Raw genomic sequence first — 27,514 nt, 5'->3', positions numbered from 1 at the left:
TACCTCAGCATCCTGCTCCTGGAGCTGGTACGTTTTCTCCAAGCACTGCAGTATTCTAGAACACAGCGTCTTCTCCTCCAAGAGAGACTCCAGAAGTAAAACCAGCTGGTCAGGGAGAAGCTAAGAAGAAAATAAATGCCATGTGTGAGTAACGATCTCTACTGAGCAATTAAATGGAAACAAACCAAAGAGGACAAGGTTGTGGTAACCTGTGTACTTCCACCATGTATTTGAAATGCGATAAGAACTTCTAGAAGGTTTCTGAAAAACCTTGGGGTTTATGTGTCTGCATTTTGAAAAATTGTGTGCTGAGGCCCAATTACATCTCATTTCCTACACTTTTCATTACTCCAGCTAGATGGGATCTGAGCTGTGCTTATCTTACTGAAACACAACCACAGCTTATTAAGTAAGAGTTTTCTGGAATACATACACTAAGTAATTCTATTTAATTTGAGCTTGGAAGAATTAAAAAAAAGAGAGAGTAATTTACAGCACATAATTTCAGGAATCAACCAGACATATGGACGTATAATTTTTAAGAGTGGTATTTTTATTTAATAGATAAGCAATTGCACAATATTCTTACAGCAAACAAAGAAACACCCCACAAATTAGCGTCCCACAAACCAAGCATTGTAACAAGACATTTTGATGCATATTCTAGTGCAATGAGTCACAAGCCATCCATCACCATGTGGGAAAAACGTGTGAATGTTAGGTTTGTGGCACACACAGTATATTATCTATCTATACATGTATATGTATTTAGTAGTTAGTCACCTGACTCCAGAACCTATCATTTGCAAGTTGAACCTAATATAACTTAAAAAGAAAAAAAGCAAAAACTGTCTGATGTAGCAAGTGCTTAAGTGCTCTGTTTAATAGGCTTATTGGATGAACAAATAAATAATTCAAACAGATCTCTGAGAGAAATTACACCAGCTGCCAGGAAACACCCACTGGAAATTGAGGGTTCAGGGTGATCAGCCAGAAGTTTGCTTTGTTCCCCAAAGCTTTATCTACGAAAAGAGGAAGGGGGGAAGGGAAGAAGAATGTGAATTTAAGTTTTTGCAGATCAAAACGAAACCAACGCTGCTCACTTCTAGTGTTCTCCAGACAGGTTAATGAAGAAGGATATCCTGTTATTTTAACACTAGTAGCTTTTATCTCCTTTAGGAATTCGCTGCTCGTGACCCCGTCTCCAGCGTCAATTCGCTAAGCAGGTACAACATGGAGTCAGCTACAGGAAATGTGTCTTCCAACAATACACCCCCCACGTTATGTGGACAGAACAAGTGTGGATCCCTGAACTCTTGACAGCAAGTCCATGAAGATACCATGGATCTTCCAATGTCTGAATCTGCAAAACATCACTATTAACTAAACAAACATGGCATTTTCTTCTCTTTTAGTCTGACACAATTAGCATTAGTACTTAAATAAAGAGGAAACGAGATCTCTAGAATTTTAATGCTTTGGTTTCCTTGTACTTTGATTTCCTTCATCTTTTTTTTTTTATTATTATTATTAATGTTGCGTTCTTGGACACCAATCCCCCCCCACCCCCCCTCACATCTTACTGTCTCTTACGGGAACATTTCCTAAGTGATGCCAGAGCCTGCCAAAAAAACTGAGTTGTTCAAAATAGTCAGACATTTTAAAATATTGACTATTTCAACTTTAGGATAACTACTAAAAAGCCAACTTGAATGTTTATTGCACAGTCGAACAGCAGCTGCCTGGGTGATGGTGAGACATACTAAAAAAAACAAAACAGGAAAGGCTTCTGGGAAGTGGCTCTGCTTGGAAACAGAACTCATTGTGAAACTAATAAAATCTGAAATCTTGCAGAACAGCATGCACAGAAAGGTAACTTCTGATTTGGAAAGCTTTCTCCACTAGCTACAGGGACAGCAGAGCAATCCTTAAATTTGCAGGGGCTGTGGAACAGCTGCTTGAATAGATAGGTATAGAACAGCTGAGAGTTATTATTTTGTAATATATCTGCAGTATAACTGATACACAGATTCTCGCACAGAAAGCTATTGTTTAAGATAACATTACAGAATCCCATAGAAGCCAACAAAAGCAGAGCAGCAGAGCAGCAGCCATGTCCTCAATTTACCTCTCCCTAGTGCTGCATTATGGGTGAACAGTTTTCAGAGCTACAGGTTAAACTGCATCAGTTTAGCTTTGGGACTACAGAGGGAAAAAAAATAATTAAAAAAAAAAATCCCTGTGAGCCTGGTTTCTGTTATTTTCCCACCTTTCAGCTGCCCAAGACAAGACTTTACATACCATTTTGCAGCTCACATTCTAATTAAAAGTCCAAGGGGTGAGGCAAGCACTGGGCAAGGGGTAAAATGCTGACAGATCTCTAACCAACGTGGCACTAGTGGGCGCAGCTATTACATTTTGCTCTCCCACGACTTCAAACACGAAATAAAAGGAGGAACATTCTCTCTTTGACTTCTAACCCTTTCCATGTAATAAAAAAAGAAGCCGCCTGCAAGACAAATCTGTCCCTCACAAAGAGGCAGAAAGTTCGCCTGAATTTGCCCGATAGAGACAACGACAAAAATTCCTCGGGGGTTTAGAAATCTTATTTTCCCCAAACACAGCGGCGTGAAAGCAGCTTTTTGATGGTTATAAGCAAACTTCATAAAATTGCGCTCAAATTTGCAGCCAACACCCCCCCACACCCATCCCATCCCGCTCAATTATTTTTCATTTTCCCCTCCACCGTGCTTGTTTGTCCTGCCCACCTGTTACTTCTCATCTTTCACACCAGGAGAATTGTTTGGGGTACACGCTGTTGATCTTTCCATTTGTTTGCCTTACGGTTAATACAGAGGGGGCCCTTGCTTTTACGTGCCACCAAAACATAAACGCAGGAGAAAACACAAAAGTAAACTTCCTTTCAAGCACAGTGAAACCATTTTCCTCTACAGCATACTCTGTGAATGCATACCGAGTATCTAATGTATATTAAAAAAACTCCCACAACACAGCCACAGTGAAATACAGCAGGATAAACTTCACTGCGTCCACGTGCATGCCTGTGCTGAGAACATCCAGCAAACAACCAGAGCACCCCAAACACATCACCATCTTCCTGTGTTAAATAAATAAATGAATAATAAATAAAACTATCACACACACGCACACATATGTATGAAATCACTCTCTGATTTGCGTTGGGGCATGCTCAATCAAAATGCTCAAATATACGTACTTATTAAAGGAGATCACTTCAGTCAGGAAGTGCTGCAAGTATCAATAAATAGTTTTCATTATAGCAACGACTGCTACAAGAGCATCTATTTATACTGTAGAGTAAATAGCTCTTGTCCCAACCGATGCCTGCTGCATGGAAATCACGCTACTTTTCTCAGGGTTCCCCTTCCCCCATTTGCAAGCACTGACACTACAAAGAGAGAATAAATTAATACGTTGCAATCGAGCACACCAGAGGTTTTCTGTCATGTCCCACATGATTAAACATCGTCCCCACTATAAGGCTGTGTCCTAGCGCTGTATCTTGCGTTCTAATGCCTCTTCCGCGACTCTTCAGCCTTTGCAAACACTTCAGTGTGTCCTGCCACTGAACAGTCATTTGCCCTCTGCTTCCCCTAGGCTACCTGATGTGCAGGCTTTAAAGCCCGAGGTAATTAAGCTGCTACCTCTAAAACAAACTGCAAATGCTAGGGAGTAACAAAACCAGGTCTTTATTTGAATGAAGAGGCGAGGAATTAAATAGAAAGTATCCAAGTTGATAACGTAACTCAGACAATTACCGGAGCAGCTGACTGAGGCTGAGATTGCACATGTGTATACTAATATCTGGGAACTAGGAAAGAGCATAGTTTGAATTTTATTCTCATCGGTACACAAGTCACTTGAGGCATTACAATGTGTAACAAGAATATCTCGAGACATTAGTACGTTCGAAAGGGCTTCTATGAATAATCCTGGAACGAAACTATGCGTTTCCCGAATCCTACCCCTAACCTGCAAAAAGCACAAAGAAAACAAATCTTGCTTCTTCAAAGATCTGGTATGGCAGCTACAGAGATCACTGACCTCACATCCCAGATGACCACCCACGCAATGGAGCGTATTTATCAATTCCTACATTAACAAACGCAATAAACGTCAGATTCACCCTTTATACTAGAAAAAACGCCACTGAAACATTTGACTACTGACCTTTCACAGCCATGAAATGTGACACAGGTATATCTACTTGAGCATCCACAGCACCAGTGCTTGCACTGCACCGCTAAGCCAGGACACAAATCACTGAAGTAGTACAGCTGGTATGCTCAATATCCCATTTGCTCCTGCCTGCACTTGAATGAAGTCATTGAAAGCCTCCTCAGAGGGGAAATGTGCCTCAGACTAATGCAGCAACCGATTGACAGTGGCGTGATTTCTATTATTACTCCATTATCACACTGGGATCTGTGCCTAAACGAGCATACTTCCTCCCTGATGCCATTTCCTTTTATCCTGGCTCTAGTCTAAAAGCGGATCAATGGGAGTAATATATATGATGTCACTTCAATTTACAGCTACTGCCTCCCTCTCTCGCGTGCACAGATAGATCGATTCTTCCCAAAAATGGTTAAGAAATGCACAGGGAAACTCTTCTCCCAGAAAAGGGTCCTCTGCTATATTTGTCTGTGTAACCACAGCAAGGAACTGTTTACACTGATCAAAAACAAGGGGGAAAGGGAAAAAAAGTCACCACCGCACACTGGAAAATGCTGGCTGAAATACAACACAAAAAGAGGCCCAAAACAGAATTAAAGCAATTTAACCTTTGAAAGTCGTACAGAAAAAAGTTTCAAACTTCCAAGGCACAACATATTTCCCCCGTATTTCTTTGGGAGAAAGTAGTCTTATCCCACTCCAAAACTTGGCATGTCTTTTCATTTACATTTTTATAAGATTTTCCAAAGTCAAGCAGGATTCCTTCCCACCCTCCTCTTAGGAAAGAAAGGGAAAAACCCCACCCCAGAGTTCAATAGTGAATGGTTCCCTTCAGACAGAATTTCCTCATTAATCGCAGATCCAAAAGCACTGCCACTAGTCCAGGAGACAGGATTTATAGGGCCAGTCCATCTCTGTGCCTATACTCTGAACCGATCAAACAACTAAGTCCCTGAATGAATCTCACGTTATAAACTCTCCACATAGACAATTTGCCTTGAGGGCTGTTTTCTGCAGGCCTCAATTAAACAAAAAAACCTTTGTAAAACAAATCCCCCCCCCCTTCCCAACAGCCCAGAAAATCGTTAGCTTGAAAATTCAGAAAAACACTATTTTCCAACAACATTTGTAGACAGATTTTGTCATTGTTTACCTCCAACAATACCCTTCAGATGCAGTTTTCATCTACGCAGTGACTCACTTTAAATGAAAAGGCTCCCTGTCCCCCCACTCTCCCCGCCTCCCCCGCCAGGGGCTAAAATGTGTTTATATCAAGTAACATATGAATCCAATAAAAATGTCCGTGCTAACAGCTGTTAACTAGCATGGTGAGACACACTACTTGAGAGCGCCTAAGTCTGAAAGAACTAGCCTGCAGTTTGATTAATACACAGGAAAAAAAAAGAGAGAGAGAGAGAGAAAAGAAAAAGTAATCTGCAGCTGACAAAAAAATGCTTTGAACTGGTTTGCAAAATAAAACTAATCTATGCCAGAGGCCGACAACATTTCAGAAGCGCGTAGTGAAGCAGACTGCTCCGTTTAACTCTCTTTGGGTCAGCTTGTTTATGACTTCCCTCCTGCTGACAAATCAGCTCCCCCTTCGAACGTTTATGAAAGATATTTCAACCTCACTACATTTAAGAGCGAAGTAAGTATCTCCCTCTCTCTGTAACGCGTTCTTGCCTGCCTGTGAAATACACGTCTATGAAATGTCTTCCCATTGCGCGCTGGTTTTCTCCATCTCTGCTCAGAAAGTCCTTTCTGTGCTTGGCATGTAATTTTTCAACATCTGTTTTAAAAACAGAAAAGCCCAGAAATGGCACTGGGTTTTTATCATGGGAAAGGAATTGCTGTAAGCTTTGCTTCAAAAAGTCTTACTTCTGAAGTTCACAACAAGTTAATCAGCATTTGATTTGTGCTGCAGTGCAAAATGCTGTTTCCAAGACATTTATGTCTATTATCATTTGCTTCTTATTAGGAGGGCATAAAACCGACACTGATAGCAACTTATAGCAACTTATTTGATAAGCGACTGCACTTGCAGTTAGTTCTCAGTTACTTTCCTCTTTATAACATCAACACTAATGATTTCTTATTCTTTGGAAGCAGATAATCTATGCCAGAAATAATTTTAAGACCACTACCTACTCAACTATAAAAGTTTGACTTACTCTGGGCATATAAATGAAAGCACTGCCAGATAAAGGACACAAATCCCAAAGAACTGCACAAACTTAACTATGCACATAAGTCCAACGACCCAATCTCCAGTGACTTTTAACACTCCTTTTCAAAGGCAAGGACAAAAATAGCAGTAATAAGAGTGAACTGTTGATACACAAGCAAGCAATGTTATGCCACAGCTACAATTTAAGGTGGGCTTCTGGAGGGTTCAGAAAGGTTTTGTGCTTGTGCTTGATTTTAATTATAGCTTAACCTGATGTGTGAAACCTTAATGGTACCGCCAAGCATCAAAACTTGGGAAACTTCTGTTTTAGCCCTGGCTGGAGGACAGACGCCCACCAAAGTCCGTCTATTACTCCCCTTCTTAGTTGAACAGGGGAGAAAATATGTATTAAGAGGCTCAGGACTCAAAATAAGGACAGGGAGAGAGCATTCTGTCAGCAATGACATGGGCAAAACATACTCAACACAGAGTGAAGAAAGAAAACTATCTAATTTATTACACTACACTACAAAGAACAGTGAAACCGGAGTTGAGAGTGTGACCTAATCTTAAAACAAACACAACCAGATCTTAAAACACTTTCCCCCCACTACTCCCTTCTTAGCAGACTTAAGTCACGATTTTGCTCCCTTCTTCCCTCCCCGTTCACAGTACAGGGGGGGCAGGGACTGGGGAAAATGGGGTTCTCGGTAGCACCTTCCCCCCACCCTTCCATTCTAAGCAGACTTCCCTTTAGTCATGATTTTGCTCCCTTCTTCCTCCTGCTCACAGTACAGGGGGGCAGGGACTGGGAAAAAATGGGGTTCTTGGTTACTTCTTCGTGAGCTGTTTTCCTCTTTCAGATCTTAAAACATCTCTAACCTCCCCCCCTCGCTCTCTTCTTAGCAGACTTCACTCTAGTCATGATTTCACTCCCTTCTTCCCCCTGATTGCAGCACAGGGGGGCAGGGACTGGGAGATGGGGTCTTCATCAGTCCCTTGCAAGTTGGTTTCCTTCTCGGTCCAGGGCGGGGGAGAAGGGGGCATTCATTCCACATCCTCCCCCTGCTGCACCATGGGGTCTCACCCACAGGAGACAGTCCTCCACGAACTTCTCCAACGTGAGTCCTTTCCCACAGGGCTTTATCTCTTTACCACGATGTCTCTCAGTCCCAGTCCCCAGTGGGATCCCAAGCCTCCCCCCAGCAAACCTGCTCCAATGCAAATATTTCTCTCTCATCTCTGTGTCTCTGATTCTCCTCACGGCTGCAAGTGCTAGCAGGGGCTTGTTCCAACGTGGGGTCACTGCATCTTCTGTATGTCTCCACCTGCTCCATCCAGCGTTGAGCCCCTCCACGGGCTGCAGGGACATCTTTCTCTCCGGCACCTGGGCTGCCTCCTCCACCCACCCTTTCCTGACCTTGGTGTCTGCACAGCTCGTTCCATCTTCTCACTCCCTTCTCCGGTGGCAAAATGCAGCTGCTGCCAGGTTGTTTTCTCCTGTATGTGACTCTCAGAGGCGCTGGGACTATCTCTCAGACCGCAACTCTGACCTTAAATTGCTCATTGTTTATAGTTAGGCTGGGAAAAAAAACCCTGTACCTGCTGCTTACAAAAACCATCTCAGCAGCACAACTACACAAAACTGAAACATCAAGCAATATATTTGGCATTTTTTGAAAGAGGAGTTGCTGACGGGCAAGCACTTCACAAATTGTGGCTCCTCCTCAAAATCCATCCTAAATGAACGTCTATTTGTCACACAATCTTTGCATAACCAGTGCTGTACTTTCCTAAATACTACAGATGCCCAATGCAGGAAGTCCCACAGGACTACTGCTTAAACTTTATCATATTCAAAACTACTAACTAGGACTTTTTTGTCCTGTTGCATTTAAATGTGATTTTGGCACTGGTACAAGTCATTGTACAAATCTGATCTCACCAAACCGCTTGGTACTTAATGCAAACTTCGCATTTGTTCTTCTTAGCACTGAGAAATATTTGTAGGGTAGCATGAAAGCTAAAGCAGAGAGGGAAACCGTGTTGCAGCATAAGCTACAGTGCTGCGAGATGAGAATACAAGGATTCAGTTTTATCAGTATTTTAAGCTGACTTTCAATGGGGGAACGAGCAGCACAAATGGAAGTTTAAAGCTGTTTCATGTTCTGTGTCTGATATCCTGGTTATGCATTACCAGTAATGTTTTTAAAAGGCCAACCTTTGCTACCGGTCCATAAACTGCATTTTTTATTTTATTTTTTTTTCCTTAAGCTACAGTACAAAATATTTTCCCATAATATACTTAATGGAGAGAAGATCCACTTACGAAGAAATTAAACATCTGCAATCTAATATGAATGCACTGAAATGTCAAAAATGATTAAACCTTTATGATCTAATGTACTGCTGAGCCAGCAAAATTAAAACCAGGTGGCTTCCACTACAGGTTCAGTCAGGTTATACAGTGTTTTTCCTCAACTCCAGTTTTCTCAAAGATATGTTTCACCGTAACTTTACCCTCGGGCACAGTAATTCCCTTTTAAGCATAATAAACTACATGTTGTCTATTCTATGCAGATTATAATCTCTGCCATTTACAACCCTGGTTTCAGATAAAATGGCCACGGCAAGAGAAAAGTGGACATGAGAATACGATTTTCACCTCTGAACTCACACTCCACATGGCCATGACTTAGGCACAATGGGAACAGTCAGCATTGCTCTGACACAAACTGAAGTTGAAGCTGACAAGAACAAGATCTTTAGTTACCCATTCGCTCACTCCCCGAAGTCCCCAGCACTGAAGAGGTGATCAGAACATCAGCCCTGAGGTTAGCGGTCCCCAACCACGTGAAAGCATCTGGCACTACAACCACCTTCTCACCTAATAGCAGACCCAAGAGGCGCCTTAGGTTCAGAAAACATTTAACTACAAAAAATGAAGCAAAGGAGAACTCTGGTTTTATTTTCCAGGCTCTTCGACTACTACAAATTAAAGGATTCATACAGAAAACCAAGTTTTGGGGAAGAATTGGTGAAAAGATTTCATACCCACATTGTAGCAGATCCCAAAGTATTTGCCAAAGTATAAGGATTCATCCATCCAAAACACTGTAGGTATCAGCTGCTCCAAACTAGATACTGATGCTGAGATTGAAGGCAGCATAAAGCTTCTTACCTTGTATGACCATCATCTAGATCCTCTGAAAACAGACCAGTAAGTGTGCTCTGACATATTAAAAGAAAGTTGAAGACTACAGCAAACACTGACAACTGCTGTTTCAGTGGCCAGTCTACCAAATATGAAACTAAGAGTTGAAGATCCATTATCACTGCATGCCAGTCACAGCCATCACTGACAGCACCCTCAGACGGATTGCCTTTATTTTTCTGACTGTATGTACTAGAAGAAAGAGGGACAAAAACCCAAGATGCAAAGCTTTTGCTAAGTTGCACACTGTTTCCCAACTCTCTTATGGTACAGGGTCAGGTCTTGGGGAGACCATGACTTGTTCACCAGAACATGTTCCTTTCTGCTAAGTCAAGCAGAAAGGTACTGCATCTGCCCCAAACAGCTATAATCACTCAGAGAAAGGACTTGAAGAAAGGGAGAGACTTTCTTCTCTAACCTTTCATCTGCCTGCCTGCTGCAGAAGGAAGTCATATCAATTCCACTTAGTCCATGGCTGCAGGATATGACATTGCTTCACCAAGGAGGGCACACCAGGTTTCATCATAAAGCACTAGTAATGTCACAGGGAAAGGACTCAAGCATGGATGGGATGCTGCACTTCTGCCGCTTGACCCTTTCCTCCTCAAATCCACAAGAATCAACTCTGTTTTCTAACCTTTTTTATTTCAAAACAACAGGTAATGAAGGATTTAACATATCATGATGTCAGCTGTCTCTTAACATTTGTAGATCAACTGCATTTCCAGACCTCAGCTAGCAGTATTTTCTTCTGACCTGGTATTGGGCTCCAATGCATTCTCTGTCCAGCACAGCCTGTGCATACTCACAACAGCTCTTGCAACACATCATGTCCATTTGATCCTTTGTTTGTTTGGGTTTTTTTGTTCTGTTTTGTTTGTTTGGGTTTTGTGTTTTGTTTTATTGGGGCTTTTTTTGATTTGTTAAGAAGGCAACTGACCAGACCAAGTGGACTCAAAAGTTTCAGAAATACAAAACTCCTTCTAGTCACAGACAACCTTACAATAGCAGTAATATCCATGATCTAAACCTAAGACTGTGTAGGTGATGCTGGGAACTTCGAAGAGCAGTATGTAGAGTTTGCAGTCACCAAGCAGTCGCCTTTCACTGAAGATACAGAGATGCCTATCCACCACCACCACCACCACAGTCGTCTTGGATTTTTTCTATTCAACAAAAATCTCACAACAGCCGTGACTAAATCTCTCCAGTTGTCTGGAAGAACACTTTCATCATGGCTGAAAGTGACCCAGTTCCACAGCCGCTGTCACTTCTCAGCCCACTTACCACAGCGTCTCCAAACGAAGCCTTTGGCACTTCAGAAGGGAACCGGTACTGATCGCCGCCACACAGCTTCCCCTCTCGCCCAGCACTACAGCCTGTGCTGGTGACACCGAGGTCGCCTCTAACCCATGACAAGGATTGCAGGCAACAGCCAGGCTCTTCCTCTGTTCCACAACTCTCTACTCAAAGCATGAAAACTTTCTGAGAGCCTGAACTTTTAAATAGGTTGATCTAAAGCTTGCACATGGAGCTAAGGACTGGTCACAAACACCACGCCACCTTCCACTCCAGATGCATGGCAAGTTTCTCAGTTTTGCCCACTCTAGTACAAATCCATAGCAGCAGGTACTTGATTTAAAAAAAAAAAAGAAAACCAAACCACAAGAAGCACCAAAAAACCCAACACAACCTTTTTCCCCTCGCAAGAAACCTTTTCTGAAACAAAACACTCCACTGCACACAGCTCTCTCGGGGGGGGGGGGGGGGGGGAGAAGATGAGACAATAAACAACACATGACAGATGTTAGTTCATTGCTTAATGCACTTCTGTAAAGCCACTCAGATCCTATGGCAGTGAGCGTGGTACAGAACAGAACAAGCATATCCCGTTACTTTTTACTCCTTATTTAAAAAATATGGGTAAGAATGTATTTAAAGCTGATGCAGAAGACATGAACATTGTGGAGGGAAAAAATAATAAAATCAAACCTTTAAAAGATCTGAGGGCAAGTGGATGAATGCTGCATGACACTCTTGTTATGGCTGGTGCTATTTAAAAAGATGCTATAGTTATTAGCACGGATCTAACTGCCAGATCTCCTTTTTCAAAATCTTACACAGGAGTACTAAAACTAACCATAAAAATAAATCCGAGCTGGAACTTGCTGGACGTGAACTTTTCCAAACTGCAATTTGACTTAAGGATTTTTAGCTTGGAGGAGTACAAGAAATTGAGTGGCTTGAGACAGGATTTGCACATCATTAGTGTCTGGAAGAGCACGACTTCTTAAAAAAATAAAAGTAAATAAAGCAAACCCTGAAAGTCAGATGAAATACTACTGTTTTCAGAACTGATTACCAGATAAAAGGTGATAAAAGTGCTACATTCTACTCACGTTTCTTAGTTCTCTTTGGATTATGCCAAAGAGAACAGTGGATTATTTAAAGGGAGCAGAGTTATTTTTATCACATGTACTGACCAGTACTTCCATGTATAGACACAGCATTAACAATTACATTTATGCTCAGATAATGGATTTGTTATTAACTCATAACTGACAACAACTTGCTCAATTTAACAGAATTACATCAAGGCACAAGCCTCTGATGGCATCTCTTAAAAAGAAAAACAAAAATGAGTGCTTTCTTGTGATTATGGAAATGTGTGTTTGTTTTATGACAATGCAAGTGACAGAGAAAAATATTTTAGATAGCTTAGACATATTAAACAACTACTGTGTTGATGAAAGGAAATAATTACATTTAAGGCACAAACTACCTTATAAATTCACCCTCACTGCCAGGGTAAAACTAGAGGCTTTACATATAATAATTTGCTTGCAAAATAGGGATAAATGTAATTAATTATGCCTATTTGTAATACTGTTATATGCACGTAAGAATACAAAGATATGGTCACATAATAACTAACTCACTGAAGAGTTTTTACTTCTCTCCAAACCCCCTGCTTTTTAACAAGTCCCATAGTTCTTTTAAAATTTTTCTTGTTGTTCTGTATGTATTTGTAAGGAGGGTTCAGTGAGTTGCTTAAAAGACCTTAATTTCATACATACACACACACACACGCACTGCCCCCCGTACCACCCCCCCCCGCCATTAGGTTTATGAGTCACATTCCAGAGTGCCTGGAACCAATCATTTAATGCATTTATATAAAACACAGGTTCTTACAACTTAATTTCCAGAAGCAGGCACAAAGATGAGTCTTCTTGCTGAAATGGAAGAGGGTTCTAGGTTCTCCATCTTCAAACAGAGATATTGCACGACATTTTCCATCAATCACTACAACCTTCATTGTACAAGATACTTGGAATTTGTCAACGCTTTGCAAGCTGACTGAGGAGGCAAAAGGTAAATTGTTGCAGAAAAGTAAAACCAAATCTCAACCCAAAAGCCCCACTCTGGAGTTATTTATTTTTATTCTGTAAGTGTGCTGAGAAAGGTTTGGATTTACAGCCACTCATTTCCAAGCGATTTTACCTTTACCGAAAAGGTGTAAAGCAGACTGTCCCATATTCCACCCGTGACCTGTGTGCTTCTGAGCTCCACTCCAGACACTTCATGTCCCACTAAACTTGGACCTCTTTATGTAGACCTGTAGGAACTACCATGGGTAGGCGTCAAGCAAGCCTCTGCCACAGATAGCAGGGGAGCCTAACTACGAAACAGCATTTACTTATTTAATTCTAAGGCTGCACGTTACTTAGCTTCTCCCTCTTCAGAGAAGGAGGGAGTGGAAAAAAATACTGATCCCCAGGAGGGCTACGTGGAAAATTTGCTGTCCTACGGCATCATCCCATACTCCTTATGGAAGGAGAGCTCCCACTAACTTCAAGGAGTACGTTCCTGTGTAAGAAGAACAAGAGCAGCAGTTAATCCCTGGCATTGATAGAAGCGTGAAAACAACCAGGCAGGTAACGCCAGTGGGCTGGCTGTGCGGCAGTCGAGTGTTATTTATAAATGAATGCCTGGATAACCACTAAGTTAAGTACAGCGCTTCAACAGCAATAATTCATAATCTTATCTACTAATGGAAGTAGCTGAATGAAGCCAGCTTTAGCAGGAACCTGCCGTGCTGCGCAGTGACAGAACCAAGTTACTTTAAAAGTTTAAACAGCGCAACCCCACAACTAATTTAAGAAATTGCTTGGTAACACATCCATTAAAACCTAATTTAAGGTAACTAATGAATGCTTTTTGAACACTGAAATGCAACCTGTTCCGCAGTACAAGGAAAATACCTGCGTAGCAGGGATCTTGCTCTTAAGAAGCAAAGTCTATAGTGAAATCAGTCTCTAGAAGTTTCATTTCAGGTATGTATATGCTGCTGTGGTTAAAATACCTGGACCTGAAATTTCCATTATAAATTGTTCTCAGGTGTTTATAACTGTAAAAATTCCCTCCATTAAAGTTCTCCATTGGCAAAATTAACCCCTCAGAACCCCATCTTAAATTAAATAGAAAAGAACTGCACATTTTCTTCTATCTCAAACTGGGCAACAGAGGCTTAGTTTACTGTGTTGTTTTTCTCCCCCGCGCTTAAAATCAGCCCCCCGAACGTGTCTCTCCTAGCCACATCCTCACCTACCCCAAGATGACCACAGTTTATGGCCATAACCCTGCAAACACTTAGGTGTAATTAACTGTGCATGCATGAGTACCTCCACTGCGAGAACAGCAGTTTACACAGGCCACAAGTTTACAGAATTGGGCCCTCTTAAACGTCCCTTTTAAAAGGACATTACAGGGTTTAGTAAGAGAATAGCAAAGTCTGGATGCAGAATTTTGTAGCAACACTACAGCTATTGTTTTTCCAGACTAGCTCAAAACATGAGGATTCTATATTCTGTTATACAAGCTCAGTTTCTATTACCTGCTGCTTATTATCTGCAGCAGCTAGTGAACTCATTAATTTCCGTACAACTTCTGCCAGTCTGAAAATGAACCTAAATAAACAACATATTCTTGGAAATTTAACACTTGTTACTACCCCCTTTTAAAGGCAGACACCTTAGCTATGGTATGTCAGGCTTAAAGCAGTTGCTGTGCACCACTGACTTCAGCCTGTGAAGCCGCCGCGGCGCTGACTTTCAGATGTACGTACACATACATACCCACAAGTCCTAGAAAGCTGGGAACCAAAAGCTCAGCACCTCTGGAAATTAGGGACCTTGCACCCAGAGTGTGTAAGTTGCTGTGGTCCAAGCAAAGCAGGTACCACACACCGAGCTCTGTTTCCCTTCTCTTTTTCTGGCAATCGTATAGTTACTTCGCCATAGAGTGCTACGAGCGTGAACTCCTGCCCATGATCGGGTTAGCTCAATCAGTGTTATCTGTCTTCATTTTGCCAGTTATCTTTATCTAAATTCCAGAGAGGCCAAAAGACTCACTTTAGGGAGGGGAAAACTTGTTAAACAGCCTTAGATTTCACCTTTAAAAATTTCTAACCCCGAAAAATCATCTGAACAGACACAGGAAACTGATTACATGGGATATAATTCCGCCCCCCCCCCCCCACACACACTGTTCCTAAAGAAGTTGCCTGTTGTTTCCTACACCTCCAAAGTCCCAGCAGCACGGACACCAGCTGTGCTGTGAATGCCCAGTCTGGCACTTGCAGGTAAAACACTCTCATCTGAGTATTATTGTTTTAACATTATGATTGAACCCTGCAACAGACAGTGGCCTTCCTCCATAAGCACCCCTAAAAAATATGATAAATCTGAGTTCTTAACTGCTACTAATTGCAAATGGGCAACACAGGCAAGACAACATGAAATGCATTTCACTGATCCTCAAAACCAGCGCCGTAACCAGTAACAGCCAAATTACACCATGAACTGGGAAGGCACATGACAAAAGAAATGCAGTATTATTGTGAAAAGGCCAAAAGACAAGGGTGTACTTACTGAAAACGCAATTTCAGTTCCACTCAGCTGGCAAGAGCACAAAGTCCTTTAACCTGATTATACCTCTGCTGTGGTGCCTCTATAATATTCGTCTTCTCTTCAGACTAAATACGCAAGCTCTTCTTCTTAATCTAAATCCAGTCACAAACCAGTCTTGGACATGCTCCACCCTTCCAATTACATATTGCTCTCGGTGATCATATTCCACCTCTTTCCTTCCCTCCTCCTTTTCTGTACTGTAGCCCTTTTTATTCAGTGCTCTTCTGGGAGCATTATCTCTCGTCTAATAATCACATTAATTAGAAATTTTAATTTTGGCATTTAAACAACATGAAATCTTACAATTCCAAAGGCAGGAACAACATAAACATACACAAATTTCTAGTAACACCAACATTAAAAAAAAACCCCAAAAACCAAGCCAGAAGGAGAAACGTTACCATCTTGCTTTCTGTAACGAGATGAGACTGTACATTCACATAGGAGCTCTGTTAATTTCAGGTGGTAGTGCGCTGACTCTAAGGAAATACAAGCAATAAACATATCCTTTTGCTTTAACAGCTGAAATACTGAGTACGCGCACTGAGGTTTGCCAAGGGCAGCACATATTTCTTAATCTTCAGAATAACTGCACATTATTTTATATGTAATTTTAATATAAATAAGACTCATGAAAGGGAAAAGTAACAGTCTATTGAAACTGCAGTTTCTGTTTAATTATGAATACTATATAATTAGCATGCTTGCAGTAATTCCTAAGTGTTGGTCTGTGGGATTTCATAATGCCAATCAGCTCACAGGGAGTCTGGCTGAAATAAACAAATAAAGTAATGGTCCTTCAGCAGGTCTGTAGCATTAAACAAAGCCAGCGTAAATAAGCAGCCTTTCCACTACATACAGTCCTTCTATATTAACCTTTAGTGTTCAAAAAAAAATAGCCTGCACAAAAGTGTTTCCAGTTCTGAATGTCTTTGGATGTATCTGCATGCAGCAAAATAGTAAGGATCCATGTCCTTCTGCGAGCGCCTCAAGGGAGAGAACAGGACAGTGACAACAAAGGTACGCTGTGAAGTAACAGCATGCAATTTTTTTCACACAATGGCCCACGTTACATAGAGCACCGAGGACTGCTTTTCCCTGGAAAAGGTGTTTTCCCCATTTTCAATCTCCTCAGCATCCTTGACCACACAGTTTGAGCTGACTTTCAGAAGTAAAGCGAGGCAGTGGGGGAGAAGTTTAGACAAAACCCCAGGCTGTCCTGACGGGCTCTTTCAGCATTCAGATGGCTAAATGTGTATCGCCGAGGCAATTAGAGCTTATTGGCCTGAAAACTGAAAATTACAGACTTAACGCTTGGCAACCCAGCAAATGACAACACTTGCTGTGTGCAGTAAAGAAGCCGAATTAAGGGCCTCTTGATGTATACAATGCCCCCTTTCCTTTATTTACATATTTATTTTTCAGAGCTCAGGTTTCCAGTTCCACCAGTTAAGTTGCCTCTGTGCAGGCCAGCGGCACCGCGGCGATACACACACGCGTGCAGTATGTCATAGCAACGGCCCTCGGTTGCAGGGGCAGACAGGGAGAGGGATTAGCTTAATCTAGATTTCGGATATGTACAATTGCAAAAGACAGAATGGAAGCCGGCAAGTCGGGCTGCTGCGACCCCGAAATCATGGGAAAGCATACTGCTCACTGGTGTTCTGCCAGTAATATCTTGGATGCCTCTCACCCCCCCCCCGAGGCTCGCCACTTATACCTGCTACTGTTCAGAACAGTAAATCAAATACTGTTGCCTGATTTTTAAAAAAGGCTTGCAGATTATCTGTAAGAGAAAAATGTGAGCTCCATTACTCTAACATCTTTCTTTCTTTTTTTTTTTTCTTATTTTGTATGTATAGAGAGAGTGGGGTTTTTTTTTAGTTCCTGGTGATTGGATTTTTCCCTCTATTTTTGGAATGTTTACATAATGTTTGACATCTTACTGTTTCCTCTGGACAGTCAGTTTCTCCAAGTTCTGGTTTGGGTTTTTTTCAGTTGGTTTTTTGGTGTGGTTGGTTTGTTTGTTTGTTTTTGAAATTACTCACACGGCAACTGGGAAGAGGAAAAAAAAAATTTGCAAAAATAAATCCCAGACCAAAAAATAATAATGATTTGTAAAAACCCTCTGCAGGAAACTGGATTGTAAAACCACAAAATCTGGCTGAGTGACAAAGCAGCGGGGGACCTTACATATTTTTAACTAACATTTTGAAGCTGGCGAGATTTCAAGTTGACCACTTAAAAAACAGAATGGAAAAAGAGCATACTTTGCTCGATCGAAAAGAGAGGGCTTTGACAGGGACGAGAGGGGAACAAAGAGGCATGCCTGTAGTATGAAATTCAACAGAAGGCAAGAAAACGCTGAAAAAAACCCCCAAATCCATTGACAGAATGACATTTTCTTCCCACAGAGACTTTACACATTCCACCCTTTCACCACTTTTAAAAGCCCCCGTATTTTTTCCCAGTATTTCAATATAACTGAAGTTGAAACCCTCTCTTGCGTCTCACTTTCCCACATCTTCTGTATCTGACACTCGATTCGGACCGGGCACTTTCCCCAAGGAGACGATCGCCGGAACGCAGCGCACGGGGGCTGAGCTGGCGCGCTACAAACCAGACGACAGCCGTGAGGCGGCTGCTTATCAGGAGGCGAAAGGCCATCTTCCCCGGGAACAAGCAGGAGGCACCGTGTGCCCGCGGGACGCCCGGCCACCCGGTACTTCAGGCGCGGAAAATAGTCCTATGTCATCTTCCAAAGCCATTTCTGAGCTGCTGCCACACCGCTCTCCTCCACGCCACCTGAAGGCGGTCGGCCGGGCTGTTTATGTGAGGGAGACAGCCAAACATACCTGGAAATACGGAAATGCCGCCAGGAAGGGGTTTTTTTTTTGCTATTTGCAAAATTCAGCAACTAAATTCAGGAATGTGCAATTCAAGGCAGAGTCATCGCACGCTGCGTGATGCTACCTAGCACCTGCAGAAGGATTTTGTCAAGCTGCTGTGCTCATGCTACTCGTGTCCTGTATCTTCATCTCTAAGTTTTAGTACAAAGCAAATATAAAAGTAATCAAATGGCTACAAGCAGAAGTAAAAGCTGTTGTACTTCTGGCAGCTACTATGAAAAAAGCCACGTCTTTTTACTTCTCATACAAAACAGGTACAGTATGCCATAGTTAGCTTGTAATTGAAACAATGCTCAAAGCTGTGCTGAAAGTACCTCATCATGGAAGACAAAGGAGGTCCTGACCGAAACGGAATTACTATTCAATGAAGACCAAAAAGGAAAAAGAACGATAGAAGGAAAGTCAAGCATGAAGACAATGGGCTCAAATCAAGGAGCTGGGTTTTTTACACATTAAATTTGATTTTAATTTTCCAAATATATTAACTTGCCATGTGTATTTTCATAACTTCAGCAGCGTATCAAGCAAACATCACAGGCACTTCAGTTTAGAATAAGTAAGCTTGGCCATCTATTTAAAATTAGTTGTGTGTTCCCTATACACCACTACTGTGAAAAGAGTCTTACTGTGAATAACTATAAATCAACTTTCCACAGTTACACAAATCAGAAAATAAGGTAAAAAGGTAAAAAGGGTAACCTGCAGTACATTTTTAAGTACAGATATTATTACAATGTGAATGGAGCAACAAGAGAATTTACTGTTCAGATAAATGCTGTGTACATTTTTTGGACATTGGTGCTTTCATCATAACTTGCAAATAAAACTCTGATTTGCAGAGCAAATTAGTAGGACCTGATGTTTAGCACAGATAAAGTTTTGCACTACTTTTCTGACAGATGTGCAAATAGTTATATGCCATTACTAGGAAAAAAATATAAATTTCATGCAAACCCTTTAAGAACAAGCAAAACAACACTTAAAACATAATGGAGTGGACACGAGCAACAGTCTATGAATGTTGACAGAACAGGTCTGAGTGAACTGACTTAAGGCTAAAACTTTAAAAGAGGGCCTCCAGAGAACCATCTTGTCACAACAGGCTGAAACACCAAAAATAACAAAAAAGAGGGCACGATCAAGTTATTTCTGATGATAATAGAATCAAACAAGTTTGTGCAGTGGACATGAACAGTCACTTTATGTTTTGCTACGCTAATGTGGGCTATCTACTGCTCCAAGAGAGACCTACACATACTTTTCATTAACTGGGGAATCTGAGTTGCAACCGGTTTGCATCAGGTTTACGTGTAAGAAACAACAAACTCGATTTTGCAGCAGTACTTGTTGAGACAAAATTCCCATAGATTTCAGTGAAACTCATCTGCATAAGGATTGTAGGGTGGGGCACACTGCACCTCCTGAGTAATCGCTGTAGCGTACACAGACCACGGTCATTCCATTTATTCTGACGTTTTATATTCTTTGGTTAGCGTTAAACTTCCAGCGCGAAGCCGGGACACGTAAAGATTAAACAGCACAACATGAAACAAAGTGCTGCAGGCAAGAGGCTGGCTCAAATCTAGCAGAGGCTGAAGTCAATGCACAACATGCTCCTGGCAACCTTGCTCGTGGCTGTTACTGCTGAGGACAACTGCACGCTGCGTCCCGTCTTATTTAGGGATATCATGTGTACCAAAATGGGTCAATCTAATGTATGGAGGGAAAAAAAAGCTTTCAAAAATAACACGCGTATGCAGGGCAGTAAAAAATCATGCTAACCTACACGCTTATAAAGTTATGGAATTCAGCACAGCTGTTCTTTTCCAACTCGTAACACAGAAGTCTTCTAGAAACCAGCAGGAAGCTACTATAGAATCTAAACGAAGAAGGCACATAACCAGTAAGATGTATACATTATCAAGGCATTTTCTGACATGTGCTTTGGTCACTGAAGATCTGTTCAAAGACTTGTTCCAGTAACTTGACTTTAGACGTCTCTAAATACTCTATAAAAACACTTTGTGGCCATGTAGGCAAGCAGACAAATGCTAAGCCTTGGTTTTTGCAGCTGGAAGCAGCCAGATTTGCATGAGCAAACTGTGAAAACGGGAACTTTGAAAGGCCCAGCATGGAAGCTTTATATCTCAGCTATAAAACCAGAATGCAAGGTATTGTTCCAATAATTCATTGTGTGAGCAAAATAGGGGTTTTTTATTTATACACGCAGAGCGAAGCCAATCCCAACACCTTTCCAGAGCTGTACTTCCAGTGTTTTTGCTGTTACAGGAGTGGCAGAGTGGGATCATCTTTTTCTCCGATTTTTGTGCTACTTCTTATTGGAATTAGGAGCGAAATCAGATTTAGACATCCACAAACCCCCTGTAAACTGTGGGAATATTGGCTTCTGAGCTACAGGAAATATGACCACAATGTCTATGTACTTCCAGCTTTGTAAAAGGATGAGTGTACTTTTGGCATGCGGTCCTGCACGCAAAAAAAAAAATAAAAAAATTACCAAATGGAATAGAGGCTTAAACATTTACAGTGGAGCCCAAATACTCTCTTCTAAATAAACTTCCTTTCTGAAGAAATGCAACCTAAAACACCCGAACCAAGCCAAATAGGTGGCTAGATAAAATGAGCTTAGTTGCCCCAGCTCTGTCCCTATTAAAAACCCCATCCCTAACACAAAAGCTGCCCTCGCAACTGGCAACCTTGATGAACGTGGGGATCAAATGAGCATGGAAATTGAATTACACCCTCTCTCCCTGTAGGTGGTCCTTACGGATCAGGGTACCAGGGAATGTGTCAGAAGTCAGCACTACTTCAGTCCGTGAGGCATCTCTTCTGTGGACACGATCCTTCAGACTGCGGCTCTTGCAGTATAACACTATTCAAGCCAGCTAAATACAATTAAAAAAAAAAAAGAAAAAAAAATCTCTCTTTGAAACAGTAATTTAAGATAAATGTCTATTCGCAATAGACATTTGCAGTAGGAACTCTCGTTGCAGGCTCCTGCTAATCTGATTTAAGCATGATTTTGTTTCCACTCAGGAAGCTAAATTAATTTAGCTGTTCCTGAACACTGTTACAAAAAGATGAAGTATCCAGTGGCTCACAACTACAGTTCCTAGTTCAACAGCCACATTTGCTACACAGTCAGGTTACGCTGAAAATTTGTTTGCTTTAGCTACCATTACACAAGGGATTTATACTATTACACTGTTATCCCATTACACTCAGTTTTTAGACTTGCGCAGATTGCCCGGAGACTGAAAAGAATAAGAATTCAAATCCTCATGCGTACTAAATTACCAGCTGTGAGAAAATTGCTGGCGTATTCCCCACACTGATGAAGCTTTGTCACTAATGTACCCAAGCACTGAGAAGCCTGGTGTGATCCCATTTCTCGCTATTGTCTGCTTTTTTTATTCTGTAGTTAATAATAAATAATAATTTGTTGTTGTTATTATTATTATTACTATTCAGTAACAGTCAAACCAGGACTACTTTTTCAATTACAGAGTTGTAGTTGGCAATTCATCCTTGGCATGGAATATGTTGTTTTGGTGAGTAACAACAGGCAGGACAAAAACTATGATTAAAATTGTCAAAAATAGGTAATGGTCTATGAAGCACAAACTGAACTCTCCCCTTGTTTCTCAGAGACTTGCAAAATAGCTTTTAAATAAAGACAATTCTTTCACTCAGATATTCCATAATTACATTGAGGACTCCATCAAGTCAATTAGAAAATCAACATACCTGACTCTGCAAAGTTTCCTAACTCCAGGACTTCTCTTCCACTGTCCCTTTCAAAATGAAAGGTAAATACTGACAACCAAAATTATGACACTGAATTAAGACAGCCAAAATCACTGTTTGAAGGATGTCTAATTAGCTGAAGAACTCCGCTTACAGGGTCTGCTCCTCTTTGCATGCAACTCCCTCTATATATATGAGGTCGGGTATCATGAGATAACCCACCAGCACACAGACTGCTGGCATGGTGCAACACGATGCTTTGCCCTTATGCAAAAATTCAGTGTGGCTAGCATTGTTGGCACTTGAAAAAAAAAAAAAAAGTTTCCAGTCATCACTTTGACAAGAACAGCCACAAGGAATGCCCAAGGATGATCACCGCAACCAGTATCTGAAGTTGAATTGCTTGCTTTTCCTAGCTGATAAAACCCTCACCCTGCTGATTTTTCATGTGAACTCAGAGCTGTGAATGGCAAGCAACCCCTCTGCCTTGCTTTCCTTACAGCCTTCTCTTTAAAAGAGAAATTCAACACACAGCTCAGGAAATACTGTAAGATGAAGTGCTGGCTGCACTCCTAGAAATAGAAGTTAGAGTTTCAGTAAAACCTGACGTGTCCTGGTAAATTACACCTTAAACACCCCCCTCCCCAAAACAAACAGGAAAAGATACTATTACCTAATGTCTGAGAATTCACAGAATATATTCATTCATGGAAAATACCTCTGCAAGTGAAATGAACTAAAATTATTTCCTCTGTTTATTACACAATAAAGAAGATATCCAGGTAGCTTTTTAACCTGTGCCTTCCTGGAAATGATAAACTGAAATAGCATATGAGGCAAAGGCAACACTGGTCCTGTTGCAGATAATTTTATTAGCACAAGAAAACGTGCTCAACAAGACAGAACTGGACACTGTTTTTACAGAGACATGCCACAACAGTTTCCAGTGTGATCCCAACCCCAACGGTTCCTGATCTCCAATTAAGACAGCTATCCAAATTAATGCTACTGAGGTAAAAACATCAAGTCCTCAACGCTTTCAAGTGTATTTTCAGAGAAGTAAATTTATTTGGAAGTGGCACATACAGAATTCATTCATCACTCATCTCAGTGTGCAGTTCAATCCCATGACAATCACATCATCTTTCAGATCATTCACGTGGCCATGACTGATACCGTGGTGTTTGTGTCCAGTCCAAAACACAGTCAAAATCAAAGGAACTATATGTTAAGGCAGCCCCACTGGGGCAACGTTACACGCTCTGTTGATAAAATTATATTACTGACTTCTGTGCCCACCACTTGCTCTCAACATTGAGGCTGTATCAGGCTCTGTAACACCTGAACTATGCAGAAGTTTCCTTCTCAGGAAAGCAAAATGTGATAATCCCAACATCTGCTCGAAGGAAAGCACTGTCACGTTGCTTTCTGTCACAGAGAAAGCATTTTATTTCAAAGACAACAAGGTGCCACAGAAACCACCTGCAAGGTAAAATATATCCCAAGACCTTTTTCTTTGCACAGTGTTCTTCTGGAAGGGTTTCTGCCTAGTTCTGGGAAAGCCTTTGTGGACCTCGCGGCCTACCTCTCCTCCTGCAGCCCACGAGGGATGTCCCTCCAAGAGGCACAGACCTGGTGCACGGTGTTGACATTTCAGGCAAAGCATCAGCCCTAACATCAAGTCTGACATGAAAGCAAAGTGCTGCCACATTGCAGCAGAAATTAAAGCCTATGGCTGCTCCTGCCTGCTGTGGCCACAGAGCAACGACAGCCACACAGATTGGTAAAGAGAGTTCATTAGGCCTGTTAAGACACAAGTTGACAACAAAGAGACAGACATAGGGAGGGAGGACACTCCAATCCCTCAAAGGACCATGTAAGGTTAAAATTTAATTAGCACTCTATTTGTAACTCTGAGCTCTGTCCTACAAGCCAAAGATTAAAAATATACACTGTGAAAGCAACAATTACTGTCCTAATGGTTAAAAGAAGGGCTTATCTGTACCCTTCTAAATGATGAGATCCTTAGAGTACTCTCTTGGAAGGAAAAAAGAAAAAAGAAAAAAGAGCCACCAAAAAGATAAAGATAAAATTATTTCTGTAAGAGGCTTATTTAATACATGCCTATTACATGGATGGGGTCCAAGGGCTATTGTATCTCCTGGATGGATGACTACCCATTCTAGCTCCCTTTTGTTGGAGGAGGCTATTCAGCAGAAATAGAAAGCACAGTCAGCATGGTAAGGCCATATTAACTTGCTGAAAATGGGCTCAAAAGCCTCTCTTTTTGGATTAGTTCTATGACTGTAATTCTCATATGAGTCAGCAGCCCGAGAAGTAGGTATTAATTTAGCAACCAAATTATTCCAGAACATGTGAAACAAAGCTGGTGCTGCTGTTAGCTTGGGCTCAGTTGTCCTTCCCATTACTTCTGCACTGTGTATCTCAGTTACGACTACACGGCGCACAAAATCACAGCAAGGTCTTCAGAAGTGGCCGCTCCTTTCTGCAGCCCTTGCACGCCACCATTGAACACAGCTGGTTCTAACTACCTATTATCCCCATGTAAAGATAACCAAAGCAAAAGCTATGTTTATGAAATCATTCAAATCATAAGCAATCAAACACAAATCATCAATGCTACTACGACCTCAAGGCACATTTAGCAAAAGTAATTATTTAAGGGACCGTAGGTTCAGAAATTAATCTATGCATGCAAATATGATCAACTATAGTCAACAGCACAGAAATGTTTCTTCTGACATGGGTGTTGGGCTGGGAAAAAAGACCAATCCTGAAATACCTAACAGATTTTGCCAGGAATCTGAAATAAAAAAATAACTGCAGTTTGTTTACTTTGCGACACATTAAGAACACTCTGTGTGTCATTTCTAACTTTTAATTAAATACGTATGATTCTGAAACCAATGGTTATTTGTTTCAGCCTCTGTGATAGAAATTTACTCCTCAGCACAGCAGTCATGTGGTGACTGATAAAACATTATTTCAGGAATGTCCACACCCCAAAGTTTGAAATGGCTCCAACCTTTAACACAACATCACAGGGCTTAAGAAAAAAATGAAGCAAATAAGGAGCAAAATGAGATATTTTTAAATACTCAGGGGCACCTCTCCAGGACTTGGTCTATTTCCTGGTTGCTTCCTGACCATGCCATGGCACTCAAAAGACTTAGTGAGAAACTTGAAAGAAAAGAGGCGACACAAAGAGACTTCACACAAGTCAGGCAATTTTGCCTCTCCATTACTTTTCCTTAAATAGACCCTGGCTAAAACCTAGAACTATAACTTTTAATGCCTCTTGAAAGTGGCCAGAAATAGATTATAGACTCATGATTACAATGTGGGGAGAAAGGAAAAGAAATACTGTGAGCTTCCAAGTCTACCAGTAACAGTTTGAAGCTATGGAAACCTTGTAATTCTTCCTAAATCTGGTTCTGTAGTTCAAGTTGCTAACAGCAACTACTATTTGTCTGAATCAGCAATAAAAAAGCAGGTGCCTGGCCTACTGCAACTGGCCCTTTGACACAAAATAATGCAGGGATAACCTCTGTTTTCATACTGACCAGCCTAAATGCATGTAAAAAGAACAGTAAAATTTGCTTGATGCTGAAGGCATCTCCTGACAGGGTAACTGCACAAAATGCACGGCATGGTACACCTCCTGGTTATATTGCCACCTCTCAGTGACAACCACACAAACAGAGGATCATCAAGCTCTTGAGGTTATGGGTGGGCACAAGGACCAGCTCCACAGCAGCATCTGCTACATGCGTTGTTTCTTTGCCTTCTAAAAATGGTCAGGGTGAGTGGTGGAGCTTGCGTCCCCAGTTTGGTTTCACATGAAAACGTGTTTCTGCTAACACAACTGAAACCCAGCAGGAATTTTGCTTTGATGTGTGATTCACTACACAGTTGAAGGACCTAGAGTTAAGGAAAAATGCAGCTGAATTTTAGATTATTTAGAAGTAAAGAATTCACATCGACCCAAAGTAGGAAGCCAGTACTGTTGAAAGATGATAAAACCTGTCCCCTCTTCTTTGTTTCTATAACAAAACAAAGTGACAGTATTCAAATTTACCAAATTCAACTATCTGGCTAAGCAGGAGGTCCCTTGTGACAGCTTTTCAGTTTTAGGGCACAACACTGCTGAGACATAATGACTCAGATAGGATGGCATACTTAGTGCACCAAAATCAGCAAGTTCTAAGTTTCTGCCAATTACAGACTTTGAAACTAGAGTAAGAAGTTCCATGTAAAAAGTAAACGATGGCCATTATTCTCTCAAAAGGACATAGCAGCAAAACCCAAGAAGAAACAAGCCTTTTAGTCAACAGCTGTGCATATTCTGGGCATCATATTCCATTTAAAAACCAGCAAGTTTTAATGCATAATGCAGTCAAATATCCACAAAGCTCATTTAACAAAGGGCATTCATAAGCAAAGAAATGTTAATTTCTAGTGTCAACCTGGAATCAACCAACCGCTCCAGATGTGAAAGGCCCCAATGCCAACTCTCTTGGGCCACCTCTCTTTACATGAGGTAGAATTTCAGATGCCACACACCACCCCATCAAAATCAAGCCCCTCTTTTCAAGCAGAAAGCCATTTTACAGAACTTCCATTTATCTGTGACTGTGTCAGCTGAAGAGAATGGAGAACAATTTAGGTTTCTATCCCCAGGTTCCAGTGTGATCAGCTTCAGCATACAACACACCCCCCCCCCCCCAAACCAAAAAAACAAACACCAACAAAAAAAACCTCCATTAAAAAAGAAAGAGTTTTACAGATGAGGAAAAGCCTGGTTGTTTCAGCCCAAACAAGGCTGAAAGATACAGAAAAGTGTTGTTTTTGTTTTTTTTTTTTTATTGGAGGGAAAACCAAACTGAGGGGCTGCTACATGTGGAGCAAGAACTACTCTAAAATATGGAATAACTGGAAGTTGTTTCCTGAAGCTATTGCTGATACTACGGTCATTGACATAAAACCTAATTTTCTGTCAGCAGCATACAGAGTAACAAAGAAATAATTCAGGAATAGGTCTTCATGCTTTGACATCAAAACAGAGCTGTAACTAAAATACACAGTCAACTACAGTCAAATTCTGGACAGGACTTTTTCCAGTGCTTAATTCTGAATACATTGGTATGCAAAGAACATTTTCCACACCCTTTTTTACAGACATTCCCTATGCAAAAAGAGTTTTGAGCTAAAATGCACCAGCCAAACCATAACATATTTCATCGGA

General features: G+C 41.2%; 1 protein-coding gene across 1 annotated transcript in view; it reads right to left on the bottom strand.

The window, feature by feature from the left end:
• AOPEP (aminopeptidase O (putative)) overlaps positions 1–27,514 on the bottom strand; it is a gene marked incomplete at its 5' end in the record, with an annotated part of 184,133 nt that overhangs the window by 23,124 nt on the left and 133,495 nt on the right. The window contains one exon of the mRNA XM_084278581.1: positions 4–120. Within this exon, the coding sequence (XP_084134707.1) occupies positions 4–120 (117 nt within the window). The remainder of the gene's footprint in view (positions 1–3; positions 121–27,514) is intronic.

The sequence above is a fragment of the Gallinula chloropus genome (genome assembly GCF_964237585.1).
Source record: "Gallinula chloropus genome assembly, chromosome: Z".
In the NCBI taxonomy this organism is placed as follows: Eukaryota; Metazoa; Chordata; class Aves; order Gruiformes; family Rallidae; genus Gallinula; species Gallinula chloropus.
Note: the sequence above shows the minus strand (reverse complement) of the source record. Positions and strands in the feature narration are given on the sequence as shown.